The 18,477-nt window shown below is 37.4% G+C and overlaps 1 protein-coding gene across 1 annotated transcript in view; it reads right to left on the bottom strand.

The window, feature by feature from the left end:
- The window catches only part of LOC128651721 (gastricsin-like), a 38,342-nt gene extending 24,017 nt beyond the window's left edge, over positions 1-14,325 (bottom strand). The window contains exons 1-4 of the mRNA XM_053704707.1: positions 14,270-14,325; positions 9,305-9,461; positions 8,703-8,820; positions 4,275-4,393 (exon numbers count right to left, since the gene is read on the bottom strand). Of these exons, the coding sequence (XP_053560682.1) occupies positions 4,275-4,393; positions 8,703-8,820; positions 9,305-9,461; positions 14,270-14,325 (450 nt within the window). The remainder of the gene's footprint in view (positions 1-4,274; positions 4,394-8,702; positions 8,821-9,304; positions 9,462-14,269) is intronic.
- Between the last annotated feature and the right edge of the window lie 4,152 nt (positions 14,326-18,477).

Genomic DNA, 18,477 nt, shown 5'->3' with positions numbered 1-18,477 from the left:
TTCCCAGAAAACACTTTCAGCTTACGGTAACTGTGGGTATGGGTAGCTGTTACTATGGCTTCTGAAAGTTTTTGCAGTATTTCAGATATGTTACTCTCTCCTGAACTTGTGGCTCTCAATAGGGAATCGCCTGGTTTTGGGGATGTTGGAGATGAGGGAACCACTAGATCTTGGGTCTTAGGGGCAGTTGTCCCTTGCACACTGGAAAAGTAGACATTTCGTTTGGGGATGGCCCCAGTCTCTACAGGGGTAACCGGTAATCTCCTGGCGGGTTTCTCTGACAAAGGGGACAGAATCTGGGAATAACTTGATACATTAAAGTCTCTTTGGCCTATACTGGAGGGTTGCTGCAGTGTAACCCCTTCCTCCTTATCAGGGAGAGCATACACTAAGCGACATCCTTCAGGAGCTGCTTCAAGAAGGTATAGACATGTAGGCCTATGACGGCCTCTCAAATCTGCATGGGAATATACTAACATGTAAGTTTGACCGTATGAATCATGCAGGATATCTCTGATGGTAGCCATCTCTATTCCCAGTACAATCTCTACGCACTTGGTGATATGTTTTATTTCACTATAGGGAGGTACCTGGCATATCATCACTGCATGATGCAATGGTACCTTCTGTTGCTGGGCCCAATCTGTTACAAATGGGAGTGTGGGCCGGGGAATTAACGTATCCTTACTGGGTGTACCCCAATTTATCTCAGCAGTGCCTCCAAATGTAACGGGGTTTGGCCTAGGCCCACAATTACCCCTGTGGGTCTTTACCCCAGCTACCTCCATGTGCTCTGCAGGCTGATCCTGAGTCTCCGCTACCTGGGAGTTGGGGTACATGACTGTGGCAGTGCCTCCACCTGACTGGGCATCCAGGGCAAGAATGGGTTTCCCAGACAGGAACATAATAAATAACTACAACACACACAGTAATAACAGTAAAACAGTATGAACATGTATTAAAGGATTATGGCAAATAAAAAATAAGGCAAGAAATACAGTGACTAACTAACACACCAACTCTCTCTAACCAGGCCCAGCACCCTCCCAAACCACCTGCGAACCCACCCTCAGACTTCACCCTAATGGCTGATGGGTACCAGTTGGTGCACAGAAATGTTGGGGCCCTTTAAGGTAATCCACATGCATTTAAACAGTTACAGCTCATAGGAAACTGCAATCCACAGGAAGAGCTGTTTATAAGTTTATGTGATGGACAGAATGCCATGTTAGTATGACAAGGAGAGAGGATACTTCTTACCACTAAACAGGCTGAAAGAAAACTCCAAGGTCTGCCAGTCATTTACTTTGTCTGCATTCTTCTCCACAGCTCTCTCACAGGGTCAGACTGCAGCTGGCAGCATACACTAAATCAGCAGAGGAATGCTGTTACTTTACAAGATGAAGTCTGCAGCTCTCTCACAGCCAGGCCTCACACACACACCTTCACTGCTCTGACATGTCTGCTTCCTCCTGTGTCTTACACTCTTCTTTCAGTTTCACTTGATCACATGACCAACCAGTCTAATAGTTGCCTAGGCAACATCTCCTGCAGATTGTATACAGGTGCAAAAGTTCACAGGAAAATGTTCAACAGGAAGGGCTACAGGAGTTTGGAGTGTGACTGTTTGAGGTAATGAGTAGAGGACAGAGGAGCCTCTTAAAGAAGAAAATACAGGTCTGTGAGAGCCAGAAATCTTGCTTGTTTGTAGGTGACCAAATACTTATTTTCCACCATAATATGCTAATAAATTATTTCCAAATCAGACAATGTGATTGTCTGAATTTGTTTCCACATTTTGTCTCTCATAGTTGAGGTATACCTATGATGAAAATTACAGACCTCTCTCATCTTCTTAAGTGGGAGAACTTGCACAATTGGTAGCTGACTAAATACTTGTTTGCCCCACTGTATCTATCTATCTATCTATCTATCTATCTACATATATATATATAGGTATAGATATATTTTTTACAAAAAACATTTTTTATATATATATATATATATATATATATATATATTAAAAAAAAAATTTTTAAATAAAAAGAACATTTTCTTCTATGTGAAGAATACAGGAATGTGAAATAATCTTAATATACCTTTGGCTTTAGCACAGTGATGGGTGAGTGATAACTAATATGGCTTTTTGCAGTCTATGGGGAGGAGTTAGCGTGTCTGAGTTTTTTGCTTGCGCACTTACTTTTAAAGAGACAGTGAACCCAATTTTTTTCTTTCATAATTCAGATAGAGCATGCAATTTTAAGCAACTTTCTAATTTACTCCTAGTATCACTTTTTCTTCATTCTCTTGCTATCTTTATTTAAAAAAGAAGGCATCTAAGCTTTTTTTATATTCAGAACTCTGGACAGCACTTTTTTATTGGTGGATGAATGTATCCACCAATCAGCAAGGGCAACCCAGGTTGTTCACAAAAAAATGGGCTGGCATCTAAACTTACATTCTTGCATTTCAAATTAAGATACCAAGAGAATGAAGAAAATTTGATAATAGGAGTAAATTAGAAAGTTGCTTAAAATTTCATGCTCTATCTGAATCACGAAAGAAAAAAATTGGGTTCAGTGTCCCTTTAACTTTCAACTTGTAATATGCTTGCTAATGCGGCCGAGTTAATTTTTTTTTTTTTTAAGCACAGTTTGCACTCAAGCGAAAAAAATCTTCATTCTGTCAGTGAAAACCAGAACACCAAGTTCCCTGTTTAACAAAATAAAGATTCTCCTCTTTCCAATAAAGAGCAAAATTACCATCTTCTACATTGCACTGGGGTTGAGCTAATGTTTTTTCCCTACAAGTCACCAAGGTAAGACTCTAGACATATGCTTAAGTCAAAGGACGGGGTTTAAGCTCTCTAAATGCTCATAGTTGTGAACACAATTGACCTATCTTTGTATGTGATGGAAATGCACAGAGGCAAATTCCCTTTGATCTTCTTTATTTGTGAGTTTTTGAAATCACTCATATTCCTATTATGCAAAACCATTCTATTGCTTGTTGCTCAAAATTATAGGTAACCTAGATTATCAGATCTGTTTAGCTAAAATATGCCGGATAGCTAAAAACTGAAGATTATTTCCTGCCTTCCTTGGACAGGTGATTAGAAAAATCAATATTCTCTTCATTATTATTTGAATGATAGAAATATAGAAACATAGATATTGATGGCAGATAAGAGCCATAGGCCCAGCAAGTTTGCCCGATATTACCTAAAAGTATAAACTTATCTAGTCTGTAGGATAGCCTAATGCAAGTCCCCCACAGTGTTTGTCATTACTACCTCTTGAGGAAGTTTATTCCATAAATCAATTACTCTTTCTGTAAAGTAGTGCTTCCTCAAATTACCCCTGAACAAAGGCGTAACTAGAAACCACAGGGCCCAGATGCAAGAATCTAGGGGTTGTTCGAAATCACTTCCCCTGCTATTCCCCTTGGGGGACATCTTCAGGGCAACAGAGGAGCAGCTGGATAGTAACTTAAACACATTTAAAGTACTATGTAGTGTCACTACTATAAGCCAGCAGCAGCACAAAATATTATTGTTATTTTTTATTAATGGCTAGAACTCTCCGTTAACGAAAGTAAATCTTAGATATTTATTGGCAGATACCAAAATCTATCAACTGACAAGGACATTGTTAAATCACGATTGAAAAGTGTACATTTTAAATTTCAAAGTTTTTCACTCCTAAAAAAGTGTAAACTGGACATGAAACCACAACTTTTTCTGTAACAATTTAGATAGAGCATGCAATTTTAAACAACTGTCCAGTACACTTTTATTATAATAAATTATTTGTTCTCTTTGTATCCTTTGTTAAAGGAGCAGCAATGCACTACTGTGAGCTAGCTGAACACATTGGGTGAGTCAGTGATAAGACGCATATATGTGTAGCCACCAATCAGCATCTAGTTCCCAGTAGTGCATTGCTGTTCCTGAGCCTACATAGGTATGCTTTTCAACAAAGAATGTCAAGAGAATTAAGCAAATTAGATAATAGAAGTAAATTGTAAAGTTGTTTAAAATGTTATGTTCTTTCTGAATAATGAACAGTCTTATCATTAAGGTATCAATTCTAACCTCAACAACATTTATTGTCATGTGAATTTGTCCATTTTTTGTTAAAGGGACTGCTCATTTTTCAGGCAAATGCACAAATCAACAAAAAAAAATTTGTATTTTTTTTATTTTTCCGAATACACGTGTATCTGTAGGAAAGCTGACAATGATTGAGTAAATATTTCTATATCTAGTCACTTACTGTTACTGTATCGTAGCCAAAAACACCAGTCACGCTTCCACTTCCATAGGACATAGTGAACTGCTGGTTATTAGTTGTGTAAGTGGATGATTGGCTGGGATTGAACAAGTTATGATTGCCTGGAAGTCAAAAAAGTATTATCATCATCCTACTCCAATAACTAACAATTTGTAAACGATCTAAGATATCCAAATTAAAGGAACAGTCTACTCAAAATTAAACTTTCATGATTTAGATAGGGCATGTCATTTTAAACAACTTTCCAATTTAGTCTTATCATCAAATTTGCTTTGTTCACTTGGCATTCTTTATTGAACTTGAAAGCTAAACTTAGGTAGGTTTATATGCTAATTTCTAAGCCCTTGATGGCCGCCTCTTATCTCAGTGCATTTTTACACTTTTTCACAGCTAGAGAGCACTAGTTCATGTGTGCCATACATATATATATATATATAACATTGTGCTCATGCCTGTGGAGTTATTTATGAGTCAGCAGGGATTGGCTAAAATGCAACTCTGTCAAAAGAAGTGAAATAAGGGGCAGTCTGCAGAGGCTTAGATACTAGGTAATCACAGAGGTAAAAAGTATATTAATATAACTGTGTTTGTTGGGTAAAAAAGGTATTATCTATTATCTTTTTAAACAATAAAAATGCTAGAGTAGACTGTCTCTTTAACTCACTTGCAGAATATTTTACTAACCCTATTTAAATTATATAGGGAAAGGAAACTAAAACCCAGAATTTTTATTTGATGATTCATACATTTTTTTTAAAAAAGTTTCCAATTTACTTTGTTCTTATTTCCTGAAAAGAATATCTATTACCAGTGCTTTTGAACACTAGATGGCAGCATAACATTTTCTTTTAAAACCGCTGCAATATAGGAAATACTAGGAAACTAAAGGATGCCAAGAAAACAAAGTCAATTTGATAATAGAAGTAAATTGGAAAAAATAATAATTGTACATTCTATCTGAATTATTAAAGAAACTTTGTGAATTTGCAGTACCTATAAAGGGAAATGAACCCCATTGTTTTCCCTTTTATGATTCATATAGAGTAAACAATAAAAAAAGTTGACTTCTATTATCATATTTGATTTGTTAATGTTATTCATTGTGGAAGGCATATCTAGGTAGCCCATCTCTAGAACACTACAGGAAATAGTGCTGCCATCTAGGGCTCTTGCTAATGTATAACATTGTTGCAAAACTGCTGCCATATACTGATGAAGACACGTGCACACTCCTAAACTTACCTTCCTGCTTATCAACAAAGGCTAACAAGAAAGCAAAAAATTATAATAAATTGGAAACATGTTTAAAAATGTCTGTTCTGTTTGAATTGTGAAAGAAAAAAAATGTTGGGTTTTATGTCCCTTAAAGGGAACACAATGCTTTTCTTTCTTGATTCTAATTTTCTCCTATTATTAATTTTTCTTTGTTCTCTTGGTATCTTTATTAGAAAAGACTGAATGTAAACTTAAAAGCCGGCCCATTTTTTGGTTGCGCTTGTTTATTGGTGGCTAAATGTAGCCACCAATAAGCAAGCGCTATCCAGGTTTCTGAAACTAAAATCCTTGATAATAGAAGTAAATTAGAAAGTTGTTAAAAATTGCATGCTCTATCTGAATCACAAAAGAAAGACAAATTGGGTTTATTATCCCTTTAAGTTTTATTTTTTGCTTCTAAACGCATACTTCCTTTTGCAATGTTCAAAGAGACACCATATTCCAACTTTTTCTGTCATCCATATATTTTGTTTTGCATGAAAAATGTGAAGAAAAAGCTTATTACAATTAAACTGATAGAAAGGTCAAAACTGGAATGCGCATGAATGCGTTTCAATTTCAAATAGAAGCATTTTGCAATATACTTCCTTTACATATGCTGTAAGGGCCAGTGCACCTGTATTCAATTTCAAACTCAGAGAGCTGGTGATGGTGTGATCTATGTCTTTGAAGATTTAAAGGGACAGTATACACCAATTTTCATATAACTGCATGTAATAGATACTACTATAAAGAATAATATGCACAGGCACTGATATAAAAATCCAGTATAAAACCGTATAAAAACTTACTCAGAAGCTTCCAGTTTAGCTCTGTTTAAAAGGTTACTGGAACACCCACTGCAAGTGGGAAATAGCAGACACCCCCCCCCTTCCTTTTCATATGAAAAGACCCTTTACACAAACAGAAGCAAGCTGGAGTAGGTATACGGCGGTATTCTCCTAAAACTTTGGGGCTTGGTTAGGAGTCTGAAAATCATTGCAATGTTATTTAAAAATAACCGAAACTATCCATTAAAAAAAACAAAAAACTTTATGGGCTATATAAATAGATAATTTACAAACATTTATGCAAAGAAAAAATGAGTATATAATGTCCCTTTAATTTGTGTCATACCAGCCACTGCTGACTTTCTGAGAAGGTTTAGTGTTTGAATACTGGTGCACGGGCCCTCACAGCATATGTGCATATGCTGCTGAAAACCAGTAATAACTTTTAATAGAAGCACTTTTGTTAATGGAAGTATATTGAAAAAATCCTTCTATTAGTGCTCTTAAGGCATTTTATGAAAATATTAAATATTAAGAATAGTAATTATTCTTAAAAATGATTAAAGATACTGTAAAAATATGTATTCTATGAATTATTTAAAATGTTAAAGTGTCTATAATAATTTTAAATTATTATTAATAGGTTTTAATATCTCCATAATGTGCCTTAAAGTGATAGTAAATTCTAGCATTTGTGAAACGCTAAGATTTACCAGTGGAACAAATAAAGGGGACTTATGTCATGACGTATAAAATACTTCATGCTGAAGGTTCCTTTATTTGTTTGAAGCGTTCGCCATGCTGAGCTCCTCAGGCAGCCCACAGGAATAAAAATACTTTTCAGTAAGGTGACGTTTCCACCTCTTAGCCAATAGCCGCGTGGGCCGGCTGGCATTATGCCGGATAGCTAGCACGCCATTGGCTAAAATCACCTCAGTAATAAAATAGCGTTCTGCCATGGGCTGACTAAGGCGCTCAGTGCTGTGAATGCTTCAAATAAAGGAACTTTCATCATGAAGTATTTTATACTTCATGACTAAACGTCCCCTTTATTTGTTCCAATGGTAAATCCTAGCGTTTCACAAACGCTAGGATTTACCATCACTTTCAGATTGCTAATTCTTCATGTGTACTAACCCAACAGCTTGTTAGACCTAAAGTGTGAAACCAGAAACGTGTTGCGCATATTTTACATTCATATGTTCTTCACATAGAAAATTTTATTTATACATATATCTGATAATGTTCATGTAAAACATATATCTATACCTATATATCTATAGGAATAGATATACAGGTTTATACAGATATATATAGATCTCTTATCACTGGTTCATCAGATATGTTCAGATAGCTCCCAGTAGTACATTGCTGCTTTGGAGCTTTAAAGGAACAGTAACGTCAAAATTAAACTTTCATGATTCAGAATAATTTTCCAATTTACTTCTATTATCTAATTTACTTTGTTCTCTTGATATTCTTTGTTTAAGCATATACCTAGGCAGGCCCAGAAGCAGCAATGCCCTACTGGGAGCTATCTGCGGATTGGTGGCTACACATATATGCCTCTTGTCACTGGCTCACCCTATGTGTTCCTAGTAGGGCATTGCTGCTATTTCAACAAAGGATTCCAAGAGAATGAAGCAAATGGGATAATAGCTGTAAAATGGAAAGTTGTATAAAATAGTTTGCTCTATGTAATCATGAAAGAAAAATCTGATTTGATCTTTCACCTGTTTTTGTGTATCCACGTTTAATAACCATTTCATAAGAAGTATAGTTTTGAAAAGTATATACTGTATCTCTCCCCTAAAGTGAATGCTTGTTACAACACCAATAAAGATGTGTGTTTACATTCACCTATTCTTAAAATAAAAACATGGTCACTGCAAATGTTGCAAGTTAAAGGGACATGACACCCAACATTTTTCTTTCATGATTCATTGAGAATACAATTTTTAACAACTTTACAATTTACTTCAATTGTTTAATTTGCCTAATTCTTCAGATATCCTTTGTTGAAGAAATAGCAATGCACATGGGCGAGCCAATCGCACGATGCATCTATGTACAGCCACCAATCAGTAGCTACTGAGCCTATTTAGATATGCTTTTCAACAAAAGAATGAAGCAAATTAGATAATATAAATAAATTGGAAAGTTGTTGCTTTCTAAATAATGAAAGAAAAATAAATTGTGCTTCATGTCCCTTTTAGTTGATGGTTTAGACAATTTGGAGCATTTTGAAAACCTAGGTTACAGATTTTGCTCTTTGTCCTCTCTAGAGAGCGTAGGACAAAGCCCATTTTTTACACAAAAACAAGAGGTGTTGTATGTCCCTTTAATGCCCCAGCATTATACTTACCACAGGCTGCACTTTGACAGTAAGTGGATGGTACCCACAAGTTGGAAGATCCTGTATCAAACAGGACCAGGAAGTTCTGGGGTGGTGTCCCAATGCTGATCTCTCCATAGTAGTAAGTCTGGAAAATAATTGAAATACAGTAAATTAAAGGGATACTGAACCCAAACTTTTCCTTTAATTATTCAGATAGAGCATGCAATTGTAAGCAACATTCTAATTTACTCCTATTATCAATTTTTCTTCATTCTCCTTGTATCTTTATTTGAAAAAACAGGAATGTAAGCTTAGGAGCTGGCCCATTTTCTTGTTCAGCACCCTGGAAAACACTTGCTGATTGGTGGCTACATTTAGTCACCAATCAGCAAGTGCTACCCAGGTGCTGAACCAAAGATGGGCCAGCTTGTCAGCTACATCACTGCTTTTTCAAATAAAGAAACCAAAAGACGAAGAAAAATTGATAATAGGAGTAAATTAGAAAGTTGCTTAAAATTGCATGCTCTATCTGAATCATTAAAGAAAAAAAAATTGGGTTCAGTAGTAAAATAGGTATTCACTGAACATCCTGTTATACGTCTGGTATATACAATACTCATTACACTCACATCCATGTACATGGGTTCATAAGCCACAGCAAAGTCAAATTTTTGGTTGAAGTTGTATTTCAACGCTGGGTCTCTCTTGTGTGTTTTCATATATTCTTTAAGAATTCCCTTCTCGCGCATGACATCACGGGCAGATTTACCCTTCTTCAGAGGGACCCTGAGATAAAAAAAATTAGCAAGGTAAATTTAATTTAATTTAAATATATAGACGTTAGTAGAAATTGTCTAACTGTAAAACATATTTTAAATCAACATCAACAAAATGGAACCCCTTAAAACAAATAACGTTGCTGTTCAAATATACCAGATTACTATTGTTCTGTGATGGTTTTACATACCTCCCAAAATTCCCTCATTGCCTTCCAGGACTGTGTAATACTGTGTGAGGGGGCGTGGTAGTTGGTGTAATGTGGGCGGGGCCACAACCAGAGAGGTACAGTCTCAAGTGGAAAATGGGAGGAGTTAGGGCAGGATATGGTCAGAGTATTGGAAATGTCTAGTTTTCGGTTCAGAATCTGTTTGCCATGAAAGGAAAGTTGAGGGGGAGGGCACAGAGGTTCTAGACCATAATATTTGGGGGTGCAAAAGACTAAAGATCAATAATAGTACAAGGTTCATCTTTTGCTAACTATTCCCCTTTTTTATGTATTTATTTATTTCCAAAAAGGAACATTAAACAACTTTTGTGTAAAAATTGTGCTTTCCCAAAAGAGGCCAAAAAGCAAAAATTGTAACCTCGGTTTTCAGAATGCTGTAAATTGCCTATATAAGCTATTTGATTTTGCAGCATTTGCAAATCACAAATGTTGCTTTTAAGCCTCTCTAGGGAGTGTGTGAAAAGTAAAATTTTCATCCAAAAGAGGGGTTTAAGGTTCATCTTTTACCTCTTTGTTCTACATAGAGAAATGGACTTATAATACGGCAATATCTTTTAAATTCAATGCAGTTGGTGGTGCTACACAAATACATAGAAATGCATAGCACCCCAGCACAACTTTAGAACTGCCACTGCTAGGGTTGCCATCTCAGCCATGTTTTCCTGGACACTTATGAGTTACACATGCTGCAGGGTATGCAGGGGGGAACATGTATTGTGTTTCTGGACAGCACTATTCATATTCCTCCCTGCACACCCTGCAGCATGTGTAACTTATAAGTGTTCTGTATATTTTAAGGGATGGGTGGCAACTTCCTAACTGTCCCTGTTTAAGAGGGACAGTTCCGGATTCTAAGCTCTGTCCCACTGAGGCAGCCAAATGTCTCTTTTTGAGGAATTCTCCTTAGCCCCTTACACAGAGCACCCAGAAACGCCCCAATAACTGCCCAGGCATACTCATTGACCACCCAGACACACCCACAATCCCACCCCCTCCAAACACTGGTCCACCCACAAAATGGCGACAGGGCCCCATCCAGCTCCTGAGTCTCTGATACCCAGCCACAAATGTTAGGAGGGACACAAGTCAAAATAAACTTTTATGATTCAGAAAGAGCATGCAGTTTTAAGACACCTTCCAATTTACTTCCATTATAAAATGTTGTACATTCTTTTTATATAAACACTTTCTGAGGAACAAGATCTTACTGAGCATGTGCAGAAGCTTACAGGGTATACGTATACTAGTCTGTGATTGGCTGATGTCTGTTACATAATTTACCTCAAAAAAATCTACTGCTTATTTGAAATTCAGAGTAGGCGTTATTGCATTTTCTTTTATTATGTAATACTAAATCTACTGCTTGTAGTAGTCCTTTAATTATAATAACAATATGCCTGGAATGTAACATGTACAAAGCTTATAGGTAACCTTATATATCGCTTTGTGGCAACTCATATTTCTGTGTCTTCCCATAGTTTATATCCATAGTTCAATATGAGATAAAGTTGCAATAATAGATCCAAGCAGCATTTTTTAGATTAAAGGGACACTGAAACTTTTTTTCTTTTGTAATTCAGATAGAGCAGCAATTTTAAGCAACTTTCCAATTTACTCCTATTATCTTCGTTCTCTTGCTATCTTTATTTGAAAAAGAAGGCATCTAAGCTTTTTTTGGGGTTCAGATCTCACAACAATTTTTTATTGGTGGATTAATTTATCCACCAATCAGCAAGGACAACTCAGTTTGTTCACCAAAAATGGGCCGGCATCTAAACTTAAATTCTTGCATTTCAAATAAAGATACCAAGAGAATGAAGAAAATTTGATAATAGGAGTAAATTAGAAAGTTGGTTAAAATGTCATGCTCTATCTGAATAACAAAAGAAAAATTTTGGGTTCAGTGTCCCTTTAATGTGTTATTAATGGCACTCAAATTTCATAAACAAATAATTGTGTGTTGTGCTTTGTATTGTATTTATACCTCTGTCCTTTCCCATTGAGAAAGAATTTAAAGGTATTGGACACCAACCAACTTGTTTTCTTAATTCAGGGGAAACCCTTTAAAAGACTGGAAGAATCTTTTCAGGAGATAAAAGTACATTATACAATAAAAAAAAGTTTCCAATGTATTTCTATGATCAAATTTGCTTTGTTGTCATGTTATTCTTTGTTGAAGAGATGCCTAGGTATCTGAAACACTACATGGTAGGAATAGTGCTGCCATCTAGTGCTTTTGTAAATGGATAACATTCTTGCAACACTGCTGCCATATAGTGCTATAGACACTCGCATGTTCCTGAGCTTAGACCCCTGCTTTTCAACTAAAGATACCAAGAGAAGAAGGGACATTTGATTTTAGAAGTAAATTAGAAGATTATTTAAAATGTAATGCTCAATCTGATTCATATCCATTTAACCTTTAATTGCCTATGGAAACATCTTCAGGGCAGCTGGATAGCACCTTACTGTAGTAGCTACTGCTACAAGCCAGCAGCAGCACAATTTTTTTTAATGTGGTCAAGTGCAATAGTAAAGCATTTTATTATTTTTGGATAACAGAAATTAATGAACTGACAAGGTTGCTGCATCACTATTGAATAGTGTAATTTTTTCCCCTCTGCAAAAAAAGACTTTCCTGCCTGCATAAGAACCTTTCCCACCAACACGGTTTTAACCATCTGAACAAAACAACTACTTTTTTGTGGCGAATGCATTTGCATGTTTATTCTGTAGCGGGAGGCCTGATTTGTGTCAGGTCTGGACAGGGATTAAAAAGCATTCCTGGAAAATATTTCCACTAGTTTTTTTTAGTCCCCCCCCCCACCCAGAATTAAATTATATTAGTTTATTAAAAAAATAATTTCAAATTGTTGCAGCCACTAACCAATTTTTATCCATGATTATCTATAGTGTGATATGGAGAAAGCACTCAAAACAGTGTGTCACCCTTTCACTAGCTCAGAGGAGAAAAGAGCGGGGATACAGCTGCATTGTATTAAATTGTACCTAGCCAACTCCAGTTGCTACAGCTCACAGGGAAATCTCTTGGTTTCCCGGTAGGCCAATCCGGCCTTGATTTGTGTTTTCATACCAATGCAAATACAGCAAAATTAGTGTTAACCCTTTTGTGACAGGGTTATAAAGTCTACATCGGAACACTGTTCCGATGTAGACAAATTGAAATCACGCGATCGTACAAACGATCGCAAGATTTCAATGATGGGATCGGGTCTGGGGGGTGTCCCTATCCTGCTAGGAACGCCCTCCAGACCACGATCAAATCCTGCAAGCGCAGTAGACTTCAGGACAGCTGTTGGCTATGACGTTGTATTCCGTCATAACGGCTTTAAAGGCCAGTGCCTTTGTGACGGAATACAACGGCATAACGGCGGTAAAAGGTTAATTTGCATTAACCCAAAGCTTAATGCACATGCCTTTAACACATGCATTAACAGTAATATTTTAATGGCTGATTTCAAGTTTAAATGTAGTTTATCAAAACAAGTTAAAGGGACATAAAACACTTTGAGGTGTTAATATAAATGTTGTATAGTTAAAAAAAAAACTTGTGCAAAACACATTTATTATTTATTTTGATTGCTTTGCAGTAATTACCTTGCTTTTGTTTAAATAATTATGCTCCCTAAAAAAAAGACTATAAAACAAATTCTGTAGATCTGGGTTTCTTTCAAAATGCTGCAAATGGCGTCCACCAGCACTGTGGGCCTGATATTCAAAACCTCACCACTCAGGTAAAATATTCTAAGAAGTCTCATCAGTACAGTGAGGTACTTACATTTTTTTTATAAACACAAATTTTATCTTAAAAAATTATTATGTTAGTATGTAGTGCTCTTTATGTGAAACAGAGACTCCTACATTACAATACAGGGTCTAAAAAAATCCCAAAGATTTTGCATGATTTCTCTCCTTGCTGGGCGAGATTTTGCATAACATGCCCTAAGCAACAATTACATAGAGCAGTGCACTAATTCATTTGCAGCCAGCCCTAATTGGCCCCATTTAAAGGACCAGTAAATAGAGTAGATTTGCATAATCAACAAATGCATGATAAAAAAGACAATCCAATAGCACTTAGTTTGAACTTCAAATGAGTAGTAGATTTTTTTCTGACAAATGTCAAAGTTATGTCTATTTCCACTCCTCTTGTATCATGTGACAGCCATCAGCCAATCACAAATGCATATACCTATATTCTGTGAATTCTTGCACATGCTCAGTAGGAGCTGGTGACTCAAAAACTGTAAATATAAAAAGTCTGTGCACATTTTGTTCATGGAAGTAAATTAGAAAGTTGTTTAAAATTGCCAGCTCTATCTGAATCATGAAAGTTTAATTTTGGTTTGAGTGTCCCTTTAAGGAAGATAAGATAAACATATGCCCCAAAAGGTTTAATTTTTTTTTTACAAGATATTAATAAAGTAACAGTTTTAAATACTTTGAAAACATTTATTTTCTACGCAACGCTTTTGCAATTCAGTTGCATGTGTAAAAATATATTTTACTGTCCCTTTATGTCAATTTTTATAGTCAAGTAAAAATATACTCTAAAAAAAATGCTCACCTTACGAGCCCCTCTGTTAGTTGGAGACAGAGGAAGGCTAACACCACCCACTTCATCATTATGGCTCTGTTTGCAATAAGAGTCCTGATAGTCATCAAGCTCTCTCTCTTATAAGAGCAATTTTGATATCCTCCTTCCTATGCCTACATCTATCTACCAATGAAATCCCTCATCCAACTGTGTCAAATATTTCCACTTAAGCTTCCAGAATGATTAGATTAGAAAGATTGCACGATATGCGGAATGTAGAGAACAGTAAATTATACACGTTCTTCATTCACCTTCACGCTACAGAATGTTTGATCTGCTGTAGAGTCTACTTGTTGGAAGATGCCAAGTTATTTTGGCAAAGTATTAGTAAATAATGAATTTACCTTGATTAACACTTTAAACATTTAATAATATTTATGATACCTTTCATTAGGGCAAGGTTCTTAACCTGGGGTCCTGGATAGATTTCAGGGAGTTTATGAAGTTGGATTGGAAAATAAATGACCTCCTTATTTTCCCTAAACCTCTAATTGAAATTTAGCATATCCTTCAGTTATGAATGTAGGCAACAGACCACTATAACATTAGCAGTACCTGCTTGTTTGTCACCAACAAATATCATAGACATTTCAACTCAAACATTTATTTTTCATGATTCAGATAGAACATATAATTTTAAAAAACTTTCCAATTTACTTCTATTATGAAATGATATAATTTTTTATTGTTATCCTTAGTTGAAAAGCAGTGACGTAAGATCAGAAGCCTGCATGTGTCTGCAGCCCTATATGGCAGCAGTTTTGCAAAAATATTATACATTAACAAGAGCACTAGATGGCAGCACTATTTCCTGTCATGTAGTGCTGCAGACATGTGCAAACTACCTATCTAGATATATCTTCAACAAAGCATAAAATGAGAATGATGCAAATCTGATAATAGAAGTAAATTGTAAACTGTATTCTCTATCTGAATCATGAAAGAAAAAATTAGGGTTTTATGTCCGTTTAAAGCTATCGGAAAAACAAAATTTATGCTTACCTGATAAATTTATTTCTCTTGTGGTGTATCCAGTCCACGGATCATCCATTACTTGTGGGATATTCTCCTTCCCAACAGGAAGCTGCAAGAGGATCACCCACAGCAGAGCTGTCTATATAGCTCCTCCCCTAACTGCCACCTCCAGTCATTCCACCAAAGACAAGCAAGAGAAAGGAGAAACTATAGGGTGCAGTGGTGACTGTAGTTTAAAAATAAAAAACACCTGCCTTAAAATGACAGGGCGGGCCGTGGACTGGATACACCACAAGAGAAATAAATTTATCAGGTAAGCATAAATTTGGTTTTCTCTTGTAAGGTGTATCCAGTTCACGGATCATCCATTACTTGTGGGATACCAATACCAAAGCTATAGGACACGGATGAAGGGAGGGACAAGGCAGGCGCTTAAACGGAAGGCACCACTGCCTGTAAGACCTTTCTCCCAAAAATAGCCTCCGAAGAAGCAAAAGTATAAAATTTGTAGAATTTAGAAAAAGTATGAAGCGAAGACCAAGTCGCCGCCTTACAAATCTGTTCAACAGAAGCCTCATTCTTAAAAGCCCATGTGGAAGCTACCACTCTAGTAGAATGAGCTGTAATTCTTTCAGGAGGCTGCTGGCCAGCAGTCTCATAAGCTAAGCAGATTATACTTCTTAGCCAAAAAGATAGAGAAGTTGCCGAAGCCTTTTGGCCTCTCCTCTGTCCAGAGTAGACAACAAACAATGCAGATGTTTGACGAAAATCTTTAGTAGCTTGTAAATAAAATTTTAAAGCGCGAACCACGTCAAGATTGTGTAATAGACGTTCCTTCTTTGAAGAAGGATTAGGACACAGTGACGGAACAACATTCTCCTGATTGATATTTTTATTAGATACCACCTTAGGCAGAAAACCAGGTTTGGTACGTAACACTACCTTATCTGCATGGAAAATGAGATAAGGGGAATCACATTGTAAAGCAGATAACTCCGAAACTCTTCGAGCCGAGGAGATAGCTACTAAAAACAGAACTTTCCAAGATAAAAGCTTAATATCTATGGAATGCAAAGGTTCAAACGGAACCCCTTGAAGAACTAAATTTAAACTCCATGGCGGAGCAACAGGTTTAAACACAGGCTTGATTCTAACCAGAGCCAGACAAAACGCCTGAACATCTGGAACCTCAGCCAGACGTTTGTGCAAAAGAATAGACAGAGCAGAAATCTGTCCCTTTAAGGAATTAGCTGATAAACCCTTCTCCAATCCTTCTTGGAGAAAAGATAATATCCTAGGAATCCTGACTTTACTCCATGAGTAACCCTTGGATTCACACCAATGAAGATATTTACACCATATCTTATGATAGATTTTCCTGGTGACAGGCTTTCGCGCCTGTATTAAGGTATCAATGACTGACTCGGAGAAACCACGCTTTGATAAAATCAAGCGTTCAATCTCCAAGCAGTCAGACGCAGAGAAATTAGATTTGGATGGTTGAAAGGACCCTGAAGTAGAAGGTCCTGCCTCAGCGGCAGAGTCCATGGTGGAAGGGATGACATGTCCACCAGATCTGCATACCAAGTCCTGCTATCAAAATCACTGAAGCTCTCTCCTGTTTGATCTTGGCAATCAGGCGAGGGAGCAGAGGAAACGGTGGAAACACATAAGCCAGCTTGAAGGACCAAGGCACTGCTAGAGCATCTATCAGTGCTGCCTTGGGATCCCTGGACCTGGATCCGTAACAAGGAAGCTTGGCGTTCTGACGAGACGCCATGAGATCCAGTTCTGGTTTGCCCCAAAGTTGAATCAACTGTGCAAATACCTCCGGATGGAGCTCCCACTCCCCCGGATGAAAAGTCTGTTGACTTAGAAAATCCGCCTCCCAGTTCTCTACTCCTGGGATATGGATAGCTGATAGATGGCAAGAGTGAATCTCTGCCCATAGAATTATCTTTGAAACCTCCAACATTGCTAGGGAACTCCTTGTTCCCCCTTGATGGTTGATGTAAGCTACAGTCGTGATGTTGTCCGACTGAAATCTGATGAACCTGACCGCAGCTAGCTGAGACCAAGCCTGAAGAGCATTGAATATCGCTCTTAGTTCCAGAATGTTTATCGGAAGGAGTGCCTCCTCCTGAGTCCACGATCCCTGAGCCTTCAGGGAGTTCCAGACTGCACCCCAGCCCAGAAGGCTGGCATCTGTTGTTACTATTGTCCAATCTGACCTGCGGAAGGTCATACCTTTGGACAGATGGACCCGAGATAGCCACCAGAGGAGAGAATCCCTGGTCTCTTGATCCAGATTTAGTAGAGGGGACAAATCTGTGTAATCCCCATTCCACTGACTGAGAATGCAGAGTTGCAGCGGTCTGAGATGTAAGCGGGCAAACGGCACTATGTCCATTGTCGCTACCATTAAGCTGATTACTTCCATACACTGAGCAACTGAAGGGCGAGAAGTAGAATAAAGAACATGGCAGGAATTTAGAAGTTTTGACAACCTGGCCTCTGTCAGGTAAATCTTCTTTTCTACAGAATCTATCAGAGTTCCCAGGAAGGAAACTCTTGTGAGAGGGGATAGAAAACTCTTTTCTTCGTTCACTTTTCACCCATGAGACCTCAGGAATGCCAGAACAATGTCCGTATGGGACTTGGAAATTTGAAAATTCGATGCCTGTATCAGAATGTCGTCTAGGTAAGGGGCTACTGCTATACCCCGCGGCCTTAGGACCGCCAGAAGTGACCCCAGAACCTTCGTAAAGATTCTTGGTGCCGTAGCTAACCCAAAGGGAAGAGCTACAAACTGGTAATGCCTGTCTAGGAAGGCGAACCTGAGAAACCGATGATGATCTCTGTGTATCGGAATGTGAAGATAAGCATCCTTTAGATCCACAGTAGTCATATATTGACCCTCCTGGATCATAGGTAGGATGGTTCGAATAGTCTCCATTTTGAAGGATGGGACCCTGAGAAATTTGTTTAGGATCTTGAGATCTAAGATTGGTCTGAAGGTTCCCTCTTTCTTGGGAACCACAAACAGATTTGAATAGAAGCCTTGCCCCTGTTCCTCCTTTGGAACTGGGTGGATCACTCCCATAACTAGGAGGTCTTGAACACAATGTAAGAATGCCTCTCTCTTTATCTGGTTTGCAGATAATTGTGAGAGGTGAAATCTTCCTTTTGGGGAAGAAGCTTTG

The sequence above is a fragment of the Bombina bombina genome, chromosome 3 (genome assembly GCF_027579735.1).
Source record: "Bombina bombina isolate aBomBom1 chromosome 3, aBomBom1.pri, whole genome shotgun sequence".
NCBI classification, from domain to species: Eukaryota; Metazoa; Chordata; class Amphibia; order Anura; family Bombinatoridae; genus Bombina; species Bombina bombina.
Note: the sequence above shows the minus strand (reverse complement) of the source record. Positions and strands in the feature narration are given on the sequence as shown.